Source organism: Syngnathus leptorhynchus, chromosome 2, assembly GCF_054491065.1.
Source record: "Syngnathus leptorhynchus isolate UIUO chromosome 2, UIUO_Slep, whole genome shotgun sequence".
NCBI classification, from domain to species: Eukaryota; Metazoa; Chordata; class Actinopteri; order Syngnathiformes; family Syngnathidae; genus Syngnathus; species Syngnathus leptorhynchus.
Window position 1 is genome coordinate 3,260,258 of NC_141196.1, and position 12,500 is coordinate 3,272,757.

At 45.2% G+C, this 12,500-nt stretch overlaps 2 protein-coding genes across 3 annotated transcripts in view; both read right to left on the reverse strand.

Moving 5' to 3' along the window:
- Positions 1-7,152, reverse strand: part of ppp2r5b (protein phosphatase 2, regulatory subunit B', beta) — a 7,521-nt gene extending 369 nt beyond the window's left edge. The window contains exons 1-12 of one of the 2 annotated variants that reach the window (XM_085904356.1): positions 6,338-7,152; positions 5,301-5,497; positions 5,115-5,216; positions 4,960-5,052; positions 4,758-4,888; positions 4,620-4,679; positions 3,957-4,065; positions 2,251-2,304; positions 1,666-1,836; positions 1,364-1,491; positions 1,176-1,277; positions 1-1,110 (exon numbers count right to left, since the gene is read on the reverse strand). The exon at positions 1-1,110 is cut by the window's left edge and continues 369 nt beyond it. In XM_085904356.1, coding sequence (XP_085760482.1) covers positions 969-1,110; positions 1,176-1,277; positions 1,364-1,491; positions 1,666-1,836; positions 2,251-2,304; positions 3,957-4,065; positions 4,620-4,679; positions 4,758-4,888; positions 4,960-5,052; positions 5,115-5,216; positions 5,301-5,497; positions 6,338-6,530 — 1,482 coding nt within the window. In that variant the 5' untranslated portion in view covers positions 6,531-7,152 and the 3' untranslated portion in view covers positions 1-968. Of the gene's footprint in view, positions 1,111-1,175; positions 1,290-1,363; positions 1,492-1,665; positions 1,837-2,250; positions 2,305-3,956; positions 4,066-4,619; positions 4,680-4,757; positions 4,889-4,959; positions 5,053-5,114; positions 5,217-5,300; positions 5,498-6,337 lie in introns of both variants that reach the window. The other variant, XM_085904348.1, reaches the window with a different exon arrangement.
- Positions 7,153-7,798: 646 nt separating this feature from the next.
- mus81 (MUS81 structure-specific endonuclease subunit) overlaps positions 7,799-12,500 on the reverse strand; it is a 4,878-nt gene continuing 176 nt past the window's right edge. The window contains exons 2-16 of the mRNA XM_085904335.1: positions 12,298-12,442; positions 11,935-12,064; positions 11,305-11,381; positions 11,014-11,121; positions 10,859-10,939; positions 10,681-10,769; positions 10,326-10,472; positions 10,119-10,205; positions 9,913-10,040; positions 9,723-9,835; positions 9,301-9,516; positions 8,932-9,054; positions 8,761-8,864; positions 8,605-8,688; positions 7,799-8,510 (exon numbers count right to left, since the gene is read on the reverse strand). Of these exons, the coding sequence (XP_085760461.1) occupies positions 8,444-8,510; positions 8,605-8,688; positions 8,761-8,864; positions 8,932-9,054; positions 9,301-9,516; positions 9,723-9,835; positions 9,913-10,040; positions 10,119-10,205; positions 10,326-10,472; positions 10,681-10,769; positions 10,859-10,939; positions 11,014-11,121; positions 11,305-11,381; positions 11,935-12,064; positions 12,298-12,438 (1,695 nt within the window). The 5' untranslated portion in view covers positions 12,439-12,442 and the 3' untranslated portion in view covers positions 7,799-8,443. The remainder of the gene's footprint in view (positions 8,511-8,604; positions 8,689-8,760; positions 8,865-8,931; positions 9,055-9,300; positions 9,517-9,722; positions 9,836-9,912; positions 10,041-10,118; positions 10,206-10,325; positions 10,473-10,680; positions 10,770-10,858; positions 10,940-11,013; positions 11,122-11,304; positions 11,382-11,934; positions 12,065-12,297; positions 12,443-12,500) is intronic.

The following is a 12,500-nucleotide window of genomic DNA, read 5'->3' on the forward strand; positions in this document are numbered from 1 at the left end:
CGCACGCACGCACGCACGCACGCACACACACACACACACACACACATTCAAATGACGGTGCTCATTGAGTACAAAATAATCATATCATTCGAATCATTTAACTGATGTACAGGTAAAAGTACCGTTTAAGACAACGGGAAGAACAGTGATCAAATGGAACATCTAAAGTATTGCTAAAGTAAGATGGACGAAAGCACACTTAAGGTGCAGTTGCTCAAGCCAGAGGTCAACTTGTTTTTGATGAAATCAAAAAAAAAAAAAAACAACGTTCCGCTACCAACAAAGAAGAAAAGAGCCACTGGCATCCAGTTGTTTTCCCTTAAAGGGCAGTTGTGTGGAATTTCTGCACACACAATTTCTGTTATCTGCTACACGTGTTTCTTTCATCACATACTACAGACACGTTATGAATGCACATAGAATGATATAAAGATAGAAAACATCCTCATTGTCATTAGTACTAGCGATAATGATGACGTTTAGGTACGGCGCCGTGAAAAAAGGGGGGGGCAAATCCTCTTTTCACGCCGCCGTATAGAGTAGATTAGTGGGAGAGTAACAAGTAAGGAGAAGGAACTTTGTTGTACTTTACATTATCGCTGCCTGTCAATCATCTCTTGTAAATAAACAATTAATCCGAGCGTGTGGACATCTTTTTGGAAAACACAAGCGTTGATGATTTGCGTACGTGACACACGTTTGATTGAGACAACTTGAATCTTGTGTCGTGTTGACAGATGTTCCCCAAAAATTGTCCGCTTGCGTGTTTTCCCATCCATTTCTGATTTATTAAGCGGCGCAACTCGGTCCCGGAAAAAAGGTACAATCTTGACCTTGTGTACTCTTTGGGAAAAAAAAAAGTAAAAGCAGGAAAAAAAAAAAAAAAAGCTACCACTTCCGTGACACAAATTAACAAAATATCGATCGGCTTTGTACCTCTATCAATCTTAGACCGCCTGACTTGGCGCCTAGGTGGCGCTCTCCCCGGCCTCGGGCCGGTCTGCGCCTGGCGCGGCGCTCGGTTGGTCCCCTTTGTCGTGATGCTCGCGGTCGGCCCGTTCCTCCAGACGTCGCCAAAGCTCGGCCTGCTCCCTCTCCCGCTTGACGTCCCTGAGGACGGCGCACGAATGAGGACCGGCACCGAGCGTGCGCCGAGCGCTCCGACTTCTACTCACTTTTGTTTCTCCGCCTTATAGGAAGTGGCCAGCTGTTCAAAGAGCTCGCCGTTCATTTTCATGAAGGTCTCCAGGATGTCGAAGACGAGCGCCACGATGGGTCTAGGGGGAGATCTTTGCATGTTCAATGTGGTTAGGGGAGCTCCGATTCACAGCCAAAGCCAAACGTCCGTTTGAGCGCCACCTACTGGTTCCATTGCTCCTTGGAGAACGTGTAGAGGCTGGCGAAAACCAGCGGGAGGACAACTTGACAGTTCTCCTCGATCAGACTCAGGATGTATTCGTTGTTCCAAAAATAACAGGCTCGCTCCACCACCTGATGCAGACGCCGGAATGCTTTCGATTCATTTTACAAGTTAGCGCTCAATGAAAAATCCAATAGAGACGCTCACAGGAGGAATTATATGAATGAATAAAATTTCAATGCTGTTTCCAATAATAATACATTTCTTTTGCTTGTTCAAAACTCTGACAGGAAATAAGAATGGACCTGGAAATGAGGACTGGCGATGCAGGCGGCGATCTTTTTGAAGAGCGGCTCCTCCACTCGGACGAACTGAGACGGCTCGATGGCGTCTAGGATCTGCTCCATCTCGCCCAAGAACATCACCTCCTTCCGCGTGCACGTCTTGGGCCAGTATTTTAGCATCCCTCGGATGATCTGAAATAAAAGAACATACAGTACAGTGGATAGAAAAAGTCTACACACCCTTGTTTTAAATACTAGCTTTTTGTGATTAATAAAAAATAAAATAAAATCAAGACTAAAATAAATCCTTTTGTGTTCCACCATAAATATGACCCGTGGAACTTGCGTGTTGCATAACTGTACACACCCTTTGTTGTATACATTCTCACATATGACTAGGGATGCATTTGAATTTCTCGAAGTGGTGCCATATTTTTTAAAATCCCAATAAACTGGCTTTTGAACAGGGGTGTGTCAACTTTTTCTATCCACTGCATTCTTGGATGATTTTGTACTCTCTCGATGTTGACTCATTTGACAAGAAACGCTCGACATTTACTCGTCCCTGGCGTCATTGTCAACTGTGAAAAACAAGCTTCGACTTACATGTTCAGCACACGTGGAGTCTTTCTCAATGAACTGCACAATACAGTAGGTCAGCTGGGAAGGACCACACAGACACACACAGACACACACAGACACACACACACACACACACACACACAAAAGAGTTGCGAGCATGAGACACGAGTGTCTTTTTGTTGCGCAAAGATCTTTTCCACTTGTAAACGTGTGCGGCAACGTGTCTGCATGTTTGGTGTTCGCCCAGTTGCCGTCGCCACGGCGATTGTGAGCGACAACATTGGGCAAAAACAAGCGAGCGACTTTCTCTGCTTTTCATTTGATGAACGAGGTTATGAGACATTGTAAATTTCAAAGAAGAAACGACAAGAAAAACGCCGGAAAATAATTGTCAGGATTAGAATAAAACGTAAGGATGGGTCAAGATATTCGACGTTTTGTTCAAAGTCTTAGCCGACGTTAAGCCCGCATGGGATAAACACGACGTTTGGATTTTGTTGCCAAGACGGCCTTTTGTGGGAACGGGAGGTCGTTGTCAGGGGAAGGATTACGGAGACAGACGAACTTCCTAAAGGCAGATTTTTTTTTAGGTGTCAGTTTGCATTCGGTGCATTTTCATTCATGAAGAGAAAGCTCGTTTGGATGGCAGCTAAGAAACGCAAGATCGGCTTTTCTATAAAAGCGCTGTTAAGCTTGTCTTTTTTTTTTTTTTTTTTTTTTTTAATTTCTTGCGGCGTCTCAGAGGGATTTTTGAAGGGAAAAGCACTTAGAGGCGGAATAAATGGAAATGGAGAAAAAAAAATGCGGTTCCAGAATCAAATCCTGAGAGGTTTAGGGGAAAAGGTTTACAGGTAGAATTTTGAGCACTCGTAAAAAAAAAAAATTCGCAAGCCGCCGTGAGAACGCTATAAACAAACGGAAGCTGTTCTCTTCCTGACGGGGAGTGATGTCACCGGGCAGATTATACGCTTCTCCCCTTCCAACAACATTGTCACCATTATTATACTCAAAGCGCCTATTGAGTCACTGACATGATTAAAAGGTCTTGCACTCATTTCTCACTTTTGTTGGCATTGCCAACAAAAACTCCACCTGAGCTTGTCACATGGTCCGCACAAGATTGAGTGTAAGAATAAAAAAGTGTGTGTGTGTGTGTGTGCGTGTGTGTGTGTGCAGGACTGGGAGATGTGTCATCACTTTCTGTATAACAATCAAATTTTGTGACAATAAAAAAAAAAAAACTGGCAAAACCAAACATTATGACCACATTCACAACAATTGTTTCTCACACCCACACACACCCACACACACACATAGACACATTCAGGGAAGAAGAGAGACATCCACATTCACATTCACATTCACACACACACACACACACACACACACACACACACACACACACACACACACACACACACACACACACACACACACACACGCAGACTGAACAGAAACACGCACACATGCAGACAAAGACGTTCGCACAAAATACACAAAAACAAACACACTGACGTGCAGAAAGAGAGACAGGGAGAAACGAACGCAGCAACACAAACTCTCAGTCACAAGGTGAGACTCAGACACAAAATGCATTTTGAGGACATCTAGTGGCCAATTAGTGTTATCACCAAAAAGTCAGTGACTCAACTGACAGGGAAAAACATTCTCGTCCAGATGAATGAAAGCCCTGTGAGCGAAAAATGGAACGGAATCGGAGCGCGACTGACCGGCGCGTGGAAGACGGACAAAGACTTTGCCGTGTGGAGCGGGATGAGAACCCGAACCAGGAACTGCTTGTGTTCGGCCTTCAAGGGCTGAGCGAAGCCGTTGATGATGCTGGCGGGCGACACAAAAGCCAAAATTAGCACCAGCTCATGGTAAAGAACATTTGCTGGATAGTCATTAAGTCTCATGCCAAGAAATTGGGGACTTTGCATTCCATTACTAGCTCGAGTAGCTCCGCCCCTTTATGGTGGCGTGACGTCAGCTCGTCCGTCTTTCCTTCGGCGTGTCCTCCTTCATACATAATCGCCAGTGTGGGCGGGGCTATGAATAGTAGCAACAAGACTGCCAGCCTCTCTCTCCTCCCTCTCTCTACCTTGGCTTCCAACGTTTTCCTCACGTCTAAAATGATTTTTGCCATTTGTTCCTAAACTGAAATCATCTTTCCCACTGATTTGAACAGAAATGCCATCAATGCAATGATATCAAGTCGCTCGTCGTAGAGGATAAAGAATAGATGCCTGTGCGTAATGTTATATTGTCTGTCACGCGGTGCGTTACGATATCACCGCATGGATGCTAACTGTTAGCCTGAGCACCTGAGTGAGTTTTTCATTGTACGTTGGCAACAAGGTAACAGAAGTTAAAGCAGTCATTTTTGTGCTCACCTGCCGAGGATCTCCAACAGCTCCGCGACGCCGTTAAATTGCTCAGCCTCATAAATGAACCTGGACAACAAATGACACTTTATCATTATTATTATTATTCGGAAAGGGCTTGAGAATTTGCAGAAAGTAGACCGGTACCTGAGGAAGATGTTATTGATCTGCTTGCGGATATAGGCTCGCAGGCCGAGAAGTTTTCCATACATGCGGTGTAAAATGGTCTTGAGGTACTCCCTCTCCCTGGGGTCCTCGCTATCAAAAAGGTCTAGGAGCTAAACACATAGTAAACGGTTCTGGTGGCGGTCTGTCTGGAACACCGGGACACGTGTGAAGGACAGATTACCTGGAATACGAATTTCTGGTCCACGTAGCGCTTGGCCACGGAGGGCTTGAAATCAGGACTTTCCAAGAAGCGCAAGAAGAATTCGTACACCAGCTAAGAAAGAGGCGCAACGTTTGTTCACTTCTTCGGACACTTTGTGACAAGATGGAGTCTACCTGAAGATGAGGCCAGGAAGCCTCTTGCGGGGGGTCGTCCTCTTCCGGGTCAAACTCGGGATTCTCGCACGGTGGGAGACAGCGGAAGATATTGTCGGATATCTGCGATGAAAGACAAAGGTAGACCCAAGACGGAAATGAGCTGACAGGGGCGAGAAGATGAGCAAGGGCGTTCTCCCGCCGTACCATCTTAATGGCCTCCGGGTACAGCGGCTCGATGAGGACTCCTTTGCTGGTGGCCACGTTCTCCACCAGCTCGTTGAGCGCCGCCCGCTTGATCTCCTTCCCGTTTAGGTCGGCCACGCAGTCCAGGAAGTCAAAGGTCACGCAGCACTGCTGCAACTTCTTGCTGAAGAGGTCGTGGAATTCAGCGGCAGGGGCGTCTGCCGACCGGTAAACCGTACAAGAAGAACGAGAACAGGTCTTTGCTGTGATGTACCACATAACACAAGAGCAACCTACGTTTTGAACACAACCAGATCCTCAGTTATAACAGGGTGTGTACACTTATGCAAAGACATAGTCTCATTTATTTTTATTCCCCCTCCATAGAATATTTATTTTTGTCAATTGGGTTTCACAGGTTTGAAATTCTGTAACTTATTTTGTTTTTAAGTATCCCAAAACCCATTCGAACAAGGGGTGTAAACTTTTGCTATCCATTGTACAATGAGGCAAATATTCAAATGCTCACTCGTATGACTTCAGACAGCTTTTTTTTTTTTTGCTTCCAAGAGACCTCTACTTTATTAGCTGTGCTTTATTTGTTGGTGTTCATGAGATGGTGCCTCGATGTGTATTAATGGTACAAAATAAAAAAAAGTTTAAGTGAATTTAAAGTCAAATAAAGACTGAGACTAAGCTAAATCACTTCAAAACTTTTCCGCCGTTAATCAGACTTATACTCTTAACAACTTAAGTGATGTTATTTTTTTTAAAGTGATTTAAAAACAGACCATGCACAAGTGTTCACACCCTCTTAACGGAACACTGACACCTGCATTTAAAGCAGGGGTAAGCAATTCCGGTCCTGGATGGCCGTTGTCCTGCTACCTGTTTTCTATGTCTTCCTGTTGCAACACACCTGATTCAAATCTGATCGTTCCAATCAGGTGTGTTGCAAAACTAGCAACACTAGCAATAGCACTAGCAATGTTAACTTTACAAGGAAATTGACTGGCAACTTTTGGGTGATTGACAAATGTTGTGTGGTGCGGACTGACCTTTGAGAAGGGGCAATGGCGTAAGCTCCACCAGGGAGCTCTGGTAGCGGAAGTTTGACGAGCTGGGGGACCTCCTTCGGCGCGCCCTGCGGATGGAGCGTCGCACGAAGCCGTCCACTTTCTCCGCTGACGGCACCGAGAAGCTGCTGGTGGGTGAGGACGGACTGGACGGGGGGAGCTTGGTGGTCTCCATGGTTAGGGGGCGGGGGAGTAGGGGGTGGGGGTGGGGGGCTCACCAAATGCGGGTGATGGGGGGCCTCCGAATCACTGATGGGACAAGGTGAGGTGAGGAAGGGAATCTTCTGGGACTTGTGGGGGACAATGATATCAAAACTCGCACGATGAATGAACGGCAGTCCCGCTGGTCCTGATCCTAGTCCACATCCGAACACGTACACTCCTGATAAACGAGCCTGCAGGCTGTGTTTTGAAGTGCAATCCGGGCCCACCTCGGGCTCCTCGTCAAGCACCTCGAGGCTCGTCTCCTTTGCTCCAGGCCTCCCTCGGATGCTGGTCCTGATGCTCGCCGTCCTCCAGACGCGCGCGCAGATCAGGGCGGGGGAAGGAAGCCTCACCTCACCTCGCCGCGCGACTCCCCTCCGTCTGGCTGGACGACGAGACGAGGCTTTCCTGGCAGTGGCAACCAAAGAGACCAAATCAAAAGTCGGAAATGTTCTTTGTGAGACAATAGCGATGGGCTCTCCGTCCTTCGCAAGTCGTTATCCAAAACGGGCAAGGCTCAGCCGCTCAGGTTCGACTGCTCATCGTTAAGCTAGACGCCAGCAAGGACCACGCCGGAAATACACAATCTACTCTTTCACAATTACACAAAAAGAAACGTGTCGAAAATCATTGGAGGCCGTCAAAATGAGAAGACAACAAAACATTTGGTGCAGGGTAGTTAGTCTGAATCGAAAGCGACCCACTGCGTCTGCTTGAAATACTTTTGATAAGCACTCTGAACCAGGTTGAAGCTTTATTTTGAAACGACAAGACCAGACGACGTACGATCTCAACCTGATTATTTTGACTTGATGCAGGAGGAGACGAGGCTCCATCCATACTGCGGATGACGCTAGCAGGCGGAGAGATGGATGGAGTTATTCATGTCATTCTGCATATAAGATCACCGTCTAATGAGCTTCAGCGGGTAAATTTGTAAAATAATTTTTTGGGAATCGTTTTTGGGGCTGATCAGACTGTCAATTTAGTTTTTATCTATAGAGCACTTTCAACAGTCGTAGCTGTAAAAAGACTGCACCTCAGATCGAACATAAAATGCAAGAAGTGATGTAACCATTTTAAGACAGCATTATGAAATAATTAACTCAACGTTATTTATAGAACACTTTAAAAACAACCAGAGCCACGGAGCTACGTATAAAGTAATAATCTGAAGTATAAAAACAGTTAAAACAATAAATTAACTGAGTTAAAACAATTGAACACTAAAACAATGCCAAGTCTCAAGTTGAGTCAAAAACCAAAGAATAAAAATGTTTGATGAACATATATATTGTGCCTATTAATTCATTATCTGGTAATAATTTAAGAACCAGAAAAACTGTCTGGTTCCGCCCAAGGAAAGTGTAACTTACTTGGTAGTAGTCGCAAGCATGTGGTCTATCCCAAGTCAATGTTCTAGAATTTTCTTAGGGGACTGACAGCACTGAAGATAAACATTTTATTTTAAAACAGGATTTAAAAAAACAAAAAAACAGGTTGACACAACCCAAATGAGACACACAACAACCATACAATTAAAATAAAGTCCAATAAAAATGTTCAAGCTGACAGGAAATTTGGAACTTCAAACTTGGCAGGTATTGTGTTTTTTGTTTGATTTGTTCTTCTCCTGTTTTTAAGAACATCAATTTATAAAATTGGGGACCAGGGGGAAAGAAATCAGTTGCCATGTTTTCATCAACAGATTCCCGATCAATTTGGCTCTTCACGTGATCTTGTGGTGTTGGTTTCCAGTGACATTCCTGAGCAATTCCCACCAACAGTTGGGATGGAAAAGTACAATTTGTAGTCCCGTGATCTGTTTGACTACTTACTGTATCAGCACAAAATCAAATTCACTTGATTCACTTGGACCACAATTTAAGACAGCGCTCCTTTGGTGCAGTACAGCTGGTAGAGAGTTCGGCTCAAAGCGGGACCCAGGTTCCTCGGGAAACAAAGTGGCAGATTTTTATTGTCTTTTGAGGAAATTGTTTGTGTGATTAGAATGAACATTTCAAATAACAATGCTATTGGCCAACCTGTTGAGCCTCCCGCATGGAATGGCGGACAGCAGCTTCTCCTTGCCTGCTTCGCTTGCACACTGGCCGTAGGCCGCCAGGAGACTTAGGGGAGGAAGATTCGAGATTAGCACCTCACTTTTGTCTTCCGAGGAGTTTGCAAAGCGAGCCAAGTACCTGTGGGGCGTGTTGTATCGCTCCAGGATGGCCGCCGCTTTGTCTGCGGACAAGCCGCTCACTTGCATCAACTGTCTGGCAAAGGCTTCACGCACTGTCTGACTCTAAAACAGAGGCGGGGCGTCGGTCGGTTAAAGTGCCGGGCGCGACCCCGGGAACTAGGCGGCTCACCTTGTTCTTGACGGCGCCGTGGTTAAACTCGGCGAAAGACTGGAGGGAGCGCAAGGGGGTGCTGTGGTCACGGGTGTCCTGGTCACCGTTCAGCTCGCGAGAGTAACACACCAGTGTGCGCTTCTGAGGATTTCAGGTCACATGCTTGAACAAGACACAATCATTTTGTTTCCATTTTTTTAGCTAATGTATTTGTTCATATTTATATTTTGTCAGTTTAATCATTTGACTTTTTCAATGAGTCCTTTAGCTTTCTATTTTTTTGTTTGTATTTCTGTTTTTCTAATATTTGCATTTTAACACATAACTTATTTTGGGGGGGGGGGTTTACTTAACAGCAGTTTGAGAATGAGAGAATTATGGTCTGACCTGGTAGAGTTTGCTGAGGTGAGTGGTCATGAAGGCCAGGTAGGCGGCCGATTCCCTGATGTCGCGCACCCGTTTGACGAAGAAGCCGTCAACTACTTGCGTGTTGACCACGGCCTGCTGCAGCGTCATTTCGGGGAGACTCAGCTGGGATGCCGCCTTCCCGTGTCCCTCCACCAGGTAGATGGGCCTGCGTAGGCCGCACCTCTTCAGGCGAAACTGACAGGCACACGGCGTGTCATGCCAAAATCACTTTCTACTGCATTTACGGTGGAACTTCCATTTTTGTTCTCAATCGGCTCCAGGCAATTTGTATGCTTTTATTTTGACAGGATGTGTCACACAAGCTTGTTTTGATATGATGTCAAAATGTAGTCATATAATATATGTGGTTCAACCTTTAAATAAAACTGTTCTTAGCTTACCTTCTGTTCCCGGAAACGTCCGTCGATGATGCTACCACACAGGTCGTCCATCCGCTTCCTTTCAATGATGTAATCGAGGACCAGCTCTCTGCCTGCTCTTGCTCGCGAGTGATCTGAGAAATCTTAATTGTTAACGAGGACACTCAGACGGGACGGAGGCAGGCTGGCCGGATGAGAGCAGAAATCCCACCTGACGCGGGCGTGACCTTTTCCCGGGCCACCCACAGGAAGTCGCCCACGTTGAGCTTCCTGATGTCAAAGTTGACGCCTCTCCTTCGCAGCTCAGTGACCAGCTCCTGCTTGCAGTTGCGGCTGCCACTGCGGGCGCACCGGTACGTGAAGATAAGTGGGGGGCGAACGAAATGACAACACGGCCTTTCGGGCCGGTGCGCTCACCCGGTCGTCTCGCTGACGTCCACGCAAAGGACGATGTCGAATGTGCCGGCCAGTAGGCGTTCTCCGCTTGATGTCTTGCACTTTGGCCTGATACAAACACTTGGCTCATTTTATAGCTCCCCATTTTAAAATAAGAAAAATGTAAGTGATTTCAAATTGTGCTCCCAAGCTACCACTAGAGGGTGCTAATTTTACTCGCGTACTTACTCTACTGTGTCTTCGTCGACGTCATCCTCATCACTCACAGTGAGGTCCACGGCCACAGGACAACCTTCCTCTTCCTCTTTGTCGTCCTCCAGAGGCGCCGAATCCAGACGCCGCGCCAAAGACACGCCTTCCTCCGTCAGAGAGTAGCTGACAGGACGACATGCCAGTCAGTCATCGACAGACAAAAATTTGCAACTAAAATATGTTCAATTTTGTCAAAGTATTTTTGCTCTTTTTTCCCCTGATATTTTTGTAGTGCTGTAGTGAATATTTTGGTTCATTTTACTTTTTGTTTTGTTTTTTAATTTATATGTATTTTCCCATCGACTATTCCATGATAATGGGTGAAAAGTACCGTGCAGGATTGTGCGTCTTCATCAGCAGGTTCCTCTTGATCAGGGTGGCGACCGCCGACCAGGCGGCATATTTACTTCCGATCTCCGGCTATGGGCGAAGAAAGCGGAGACGTCCTGACTTGCCTTGGCACGCTTCAAGAAGTCAATCTGGAAGTGCGGACGCTGAGCGGGACTGACCACGGTGAAGGATTTCTGGCAGAGATGCTGCGCTTGGGTCTGCAACTCCATCTTGAACATGAAACCTTTACTGCCCGCCGCCTGCGCTCAGACACGGCACTTGCTAAGTCGGTTGAAAAAAAATCAAGAGACCGGCGGAATCGTGATAACATTACCTGCGAGTGTCTATAAAGTGTGAGTAGCACAGCGTAACCGCCGGATCCTTTTTGGGGTGCGTACTCCCTCTTCTTCCTCTTTGTTGCTCCTCTTTCTCTTTTCTGATCCTGGGTCGATTTACACAGAAAAGCATCACAGAGGGAAACATTTTATGCTTTTGTTTTCTAGATGAAGAGGTAAAGAACGCTTTTCGCTCATGGAGACAGCACTTCGCAGGGCACTGAATACGCATGTGGGAATGCCACGTGTGGTTTCCCTGAAAAGACAGAAGATGTTTTGAATCGTGTCACCTTTCTGCTGGGACCCGGACTCTTTTCGTCGGATCGGCCGGGAGGCGACACTTCTCTGCCGACGGCTGTGTGCTCACCTGAGGAGAGGATGAGGTCAAGTCAAAATTATATTTTTGTCTGATTCCTATCATAGAATGTTGTGCTTTTTTTATTATTATTTATTGTCATATTTATGAACTTGTGCAAAATGGTTGTACTATTTCATCTAGTAGTTTTATATATTTTTTACATTTCTTTTCCTATATTATAATTTTTTTAACCCTTAAGAATTTATATTTCAAGTCAATTTTATGTTTGTTGTAATATTTGTGTAGGTTTGTGTCCAATATTTTATTTTTTTATCAAATATTTTTGTAGTTTCATCTGGTATTTTGTATCAATTTCTTTGTCTTTGTTGGAATATGTGTTCTGTTTGTGTGTATATATATTTTTTCAAATTAATATTTCTGTATATTCTGTTAAATAATGCATTCTGCATGTTGGTGTAATATTTGCCCTTTTTTATTTATTCTGGACTTCTACAGATCCACTGTTGAACTGCACTGAATAAATCAATTTATTTTATAATACAACAAAATTGCAGTGAAAAACAAATCATCAGAGTAATTGCGTATGTTCTGTACAACTCACCGCACTCTCTGTAGTGTTGTTGCAGTTTTGAGTCCAGGATCTTGCATATGCCGTCTCCAAAGTTCTGCAGAATTTTTGCCTCTCTGGCATCCCGAAGCGGAAGAGGATATTTATTTAGAGAATTGATGGCCTTAAAAACAAACACAAACAACAATGGTTGGCTATTTTTTTTCTCCGATTAATTTAAAAGGGACTTGAAATTAGAACTGTTTGTATTTATTTCAATCTTGAGGTCATTTCACAAAGTGGAGTTGGTTGGGTAAGTAAACTTTGAAATATTTTTCTCAGTTTTTTCCAAACATATCCTGCTCAATTTTTGCTTTTCGGAGACCCTGGAAAGAAATACAAGCAGAAACTCTGTACCTTCTGGTAAGTGTACTGGATCTTCTGGCCTTTCTCCTTGGCCTCGTCTCGGAGTTCCGTGAGCCACTTGAGGAATAGCGGGTTCGGGCACGCAGGCAGGGCACGTTTACGGCCCATCAGAACCGGTTCGGGGGCGGACATGTCGCTGGATGAGACGTGGAATGCATAAAGTGACACAGTTGTCAACTAATTACACTGTGTCA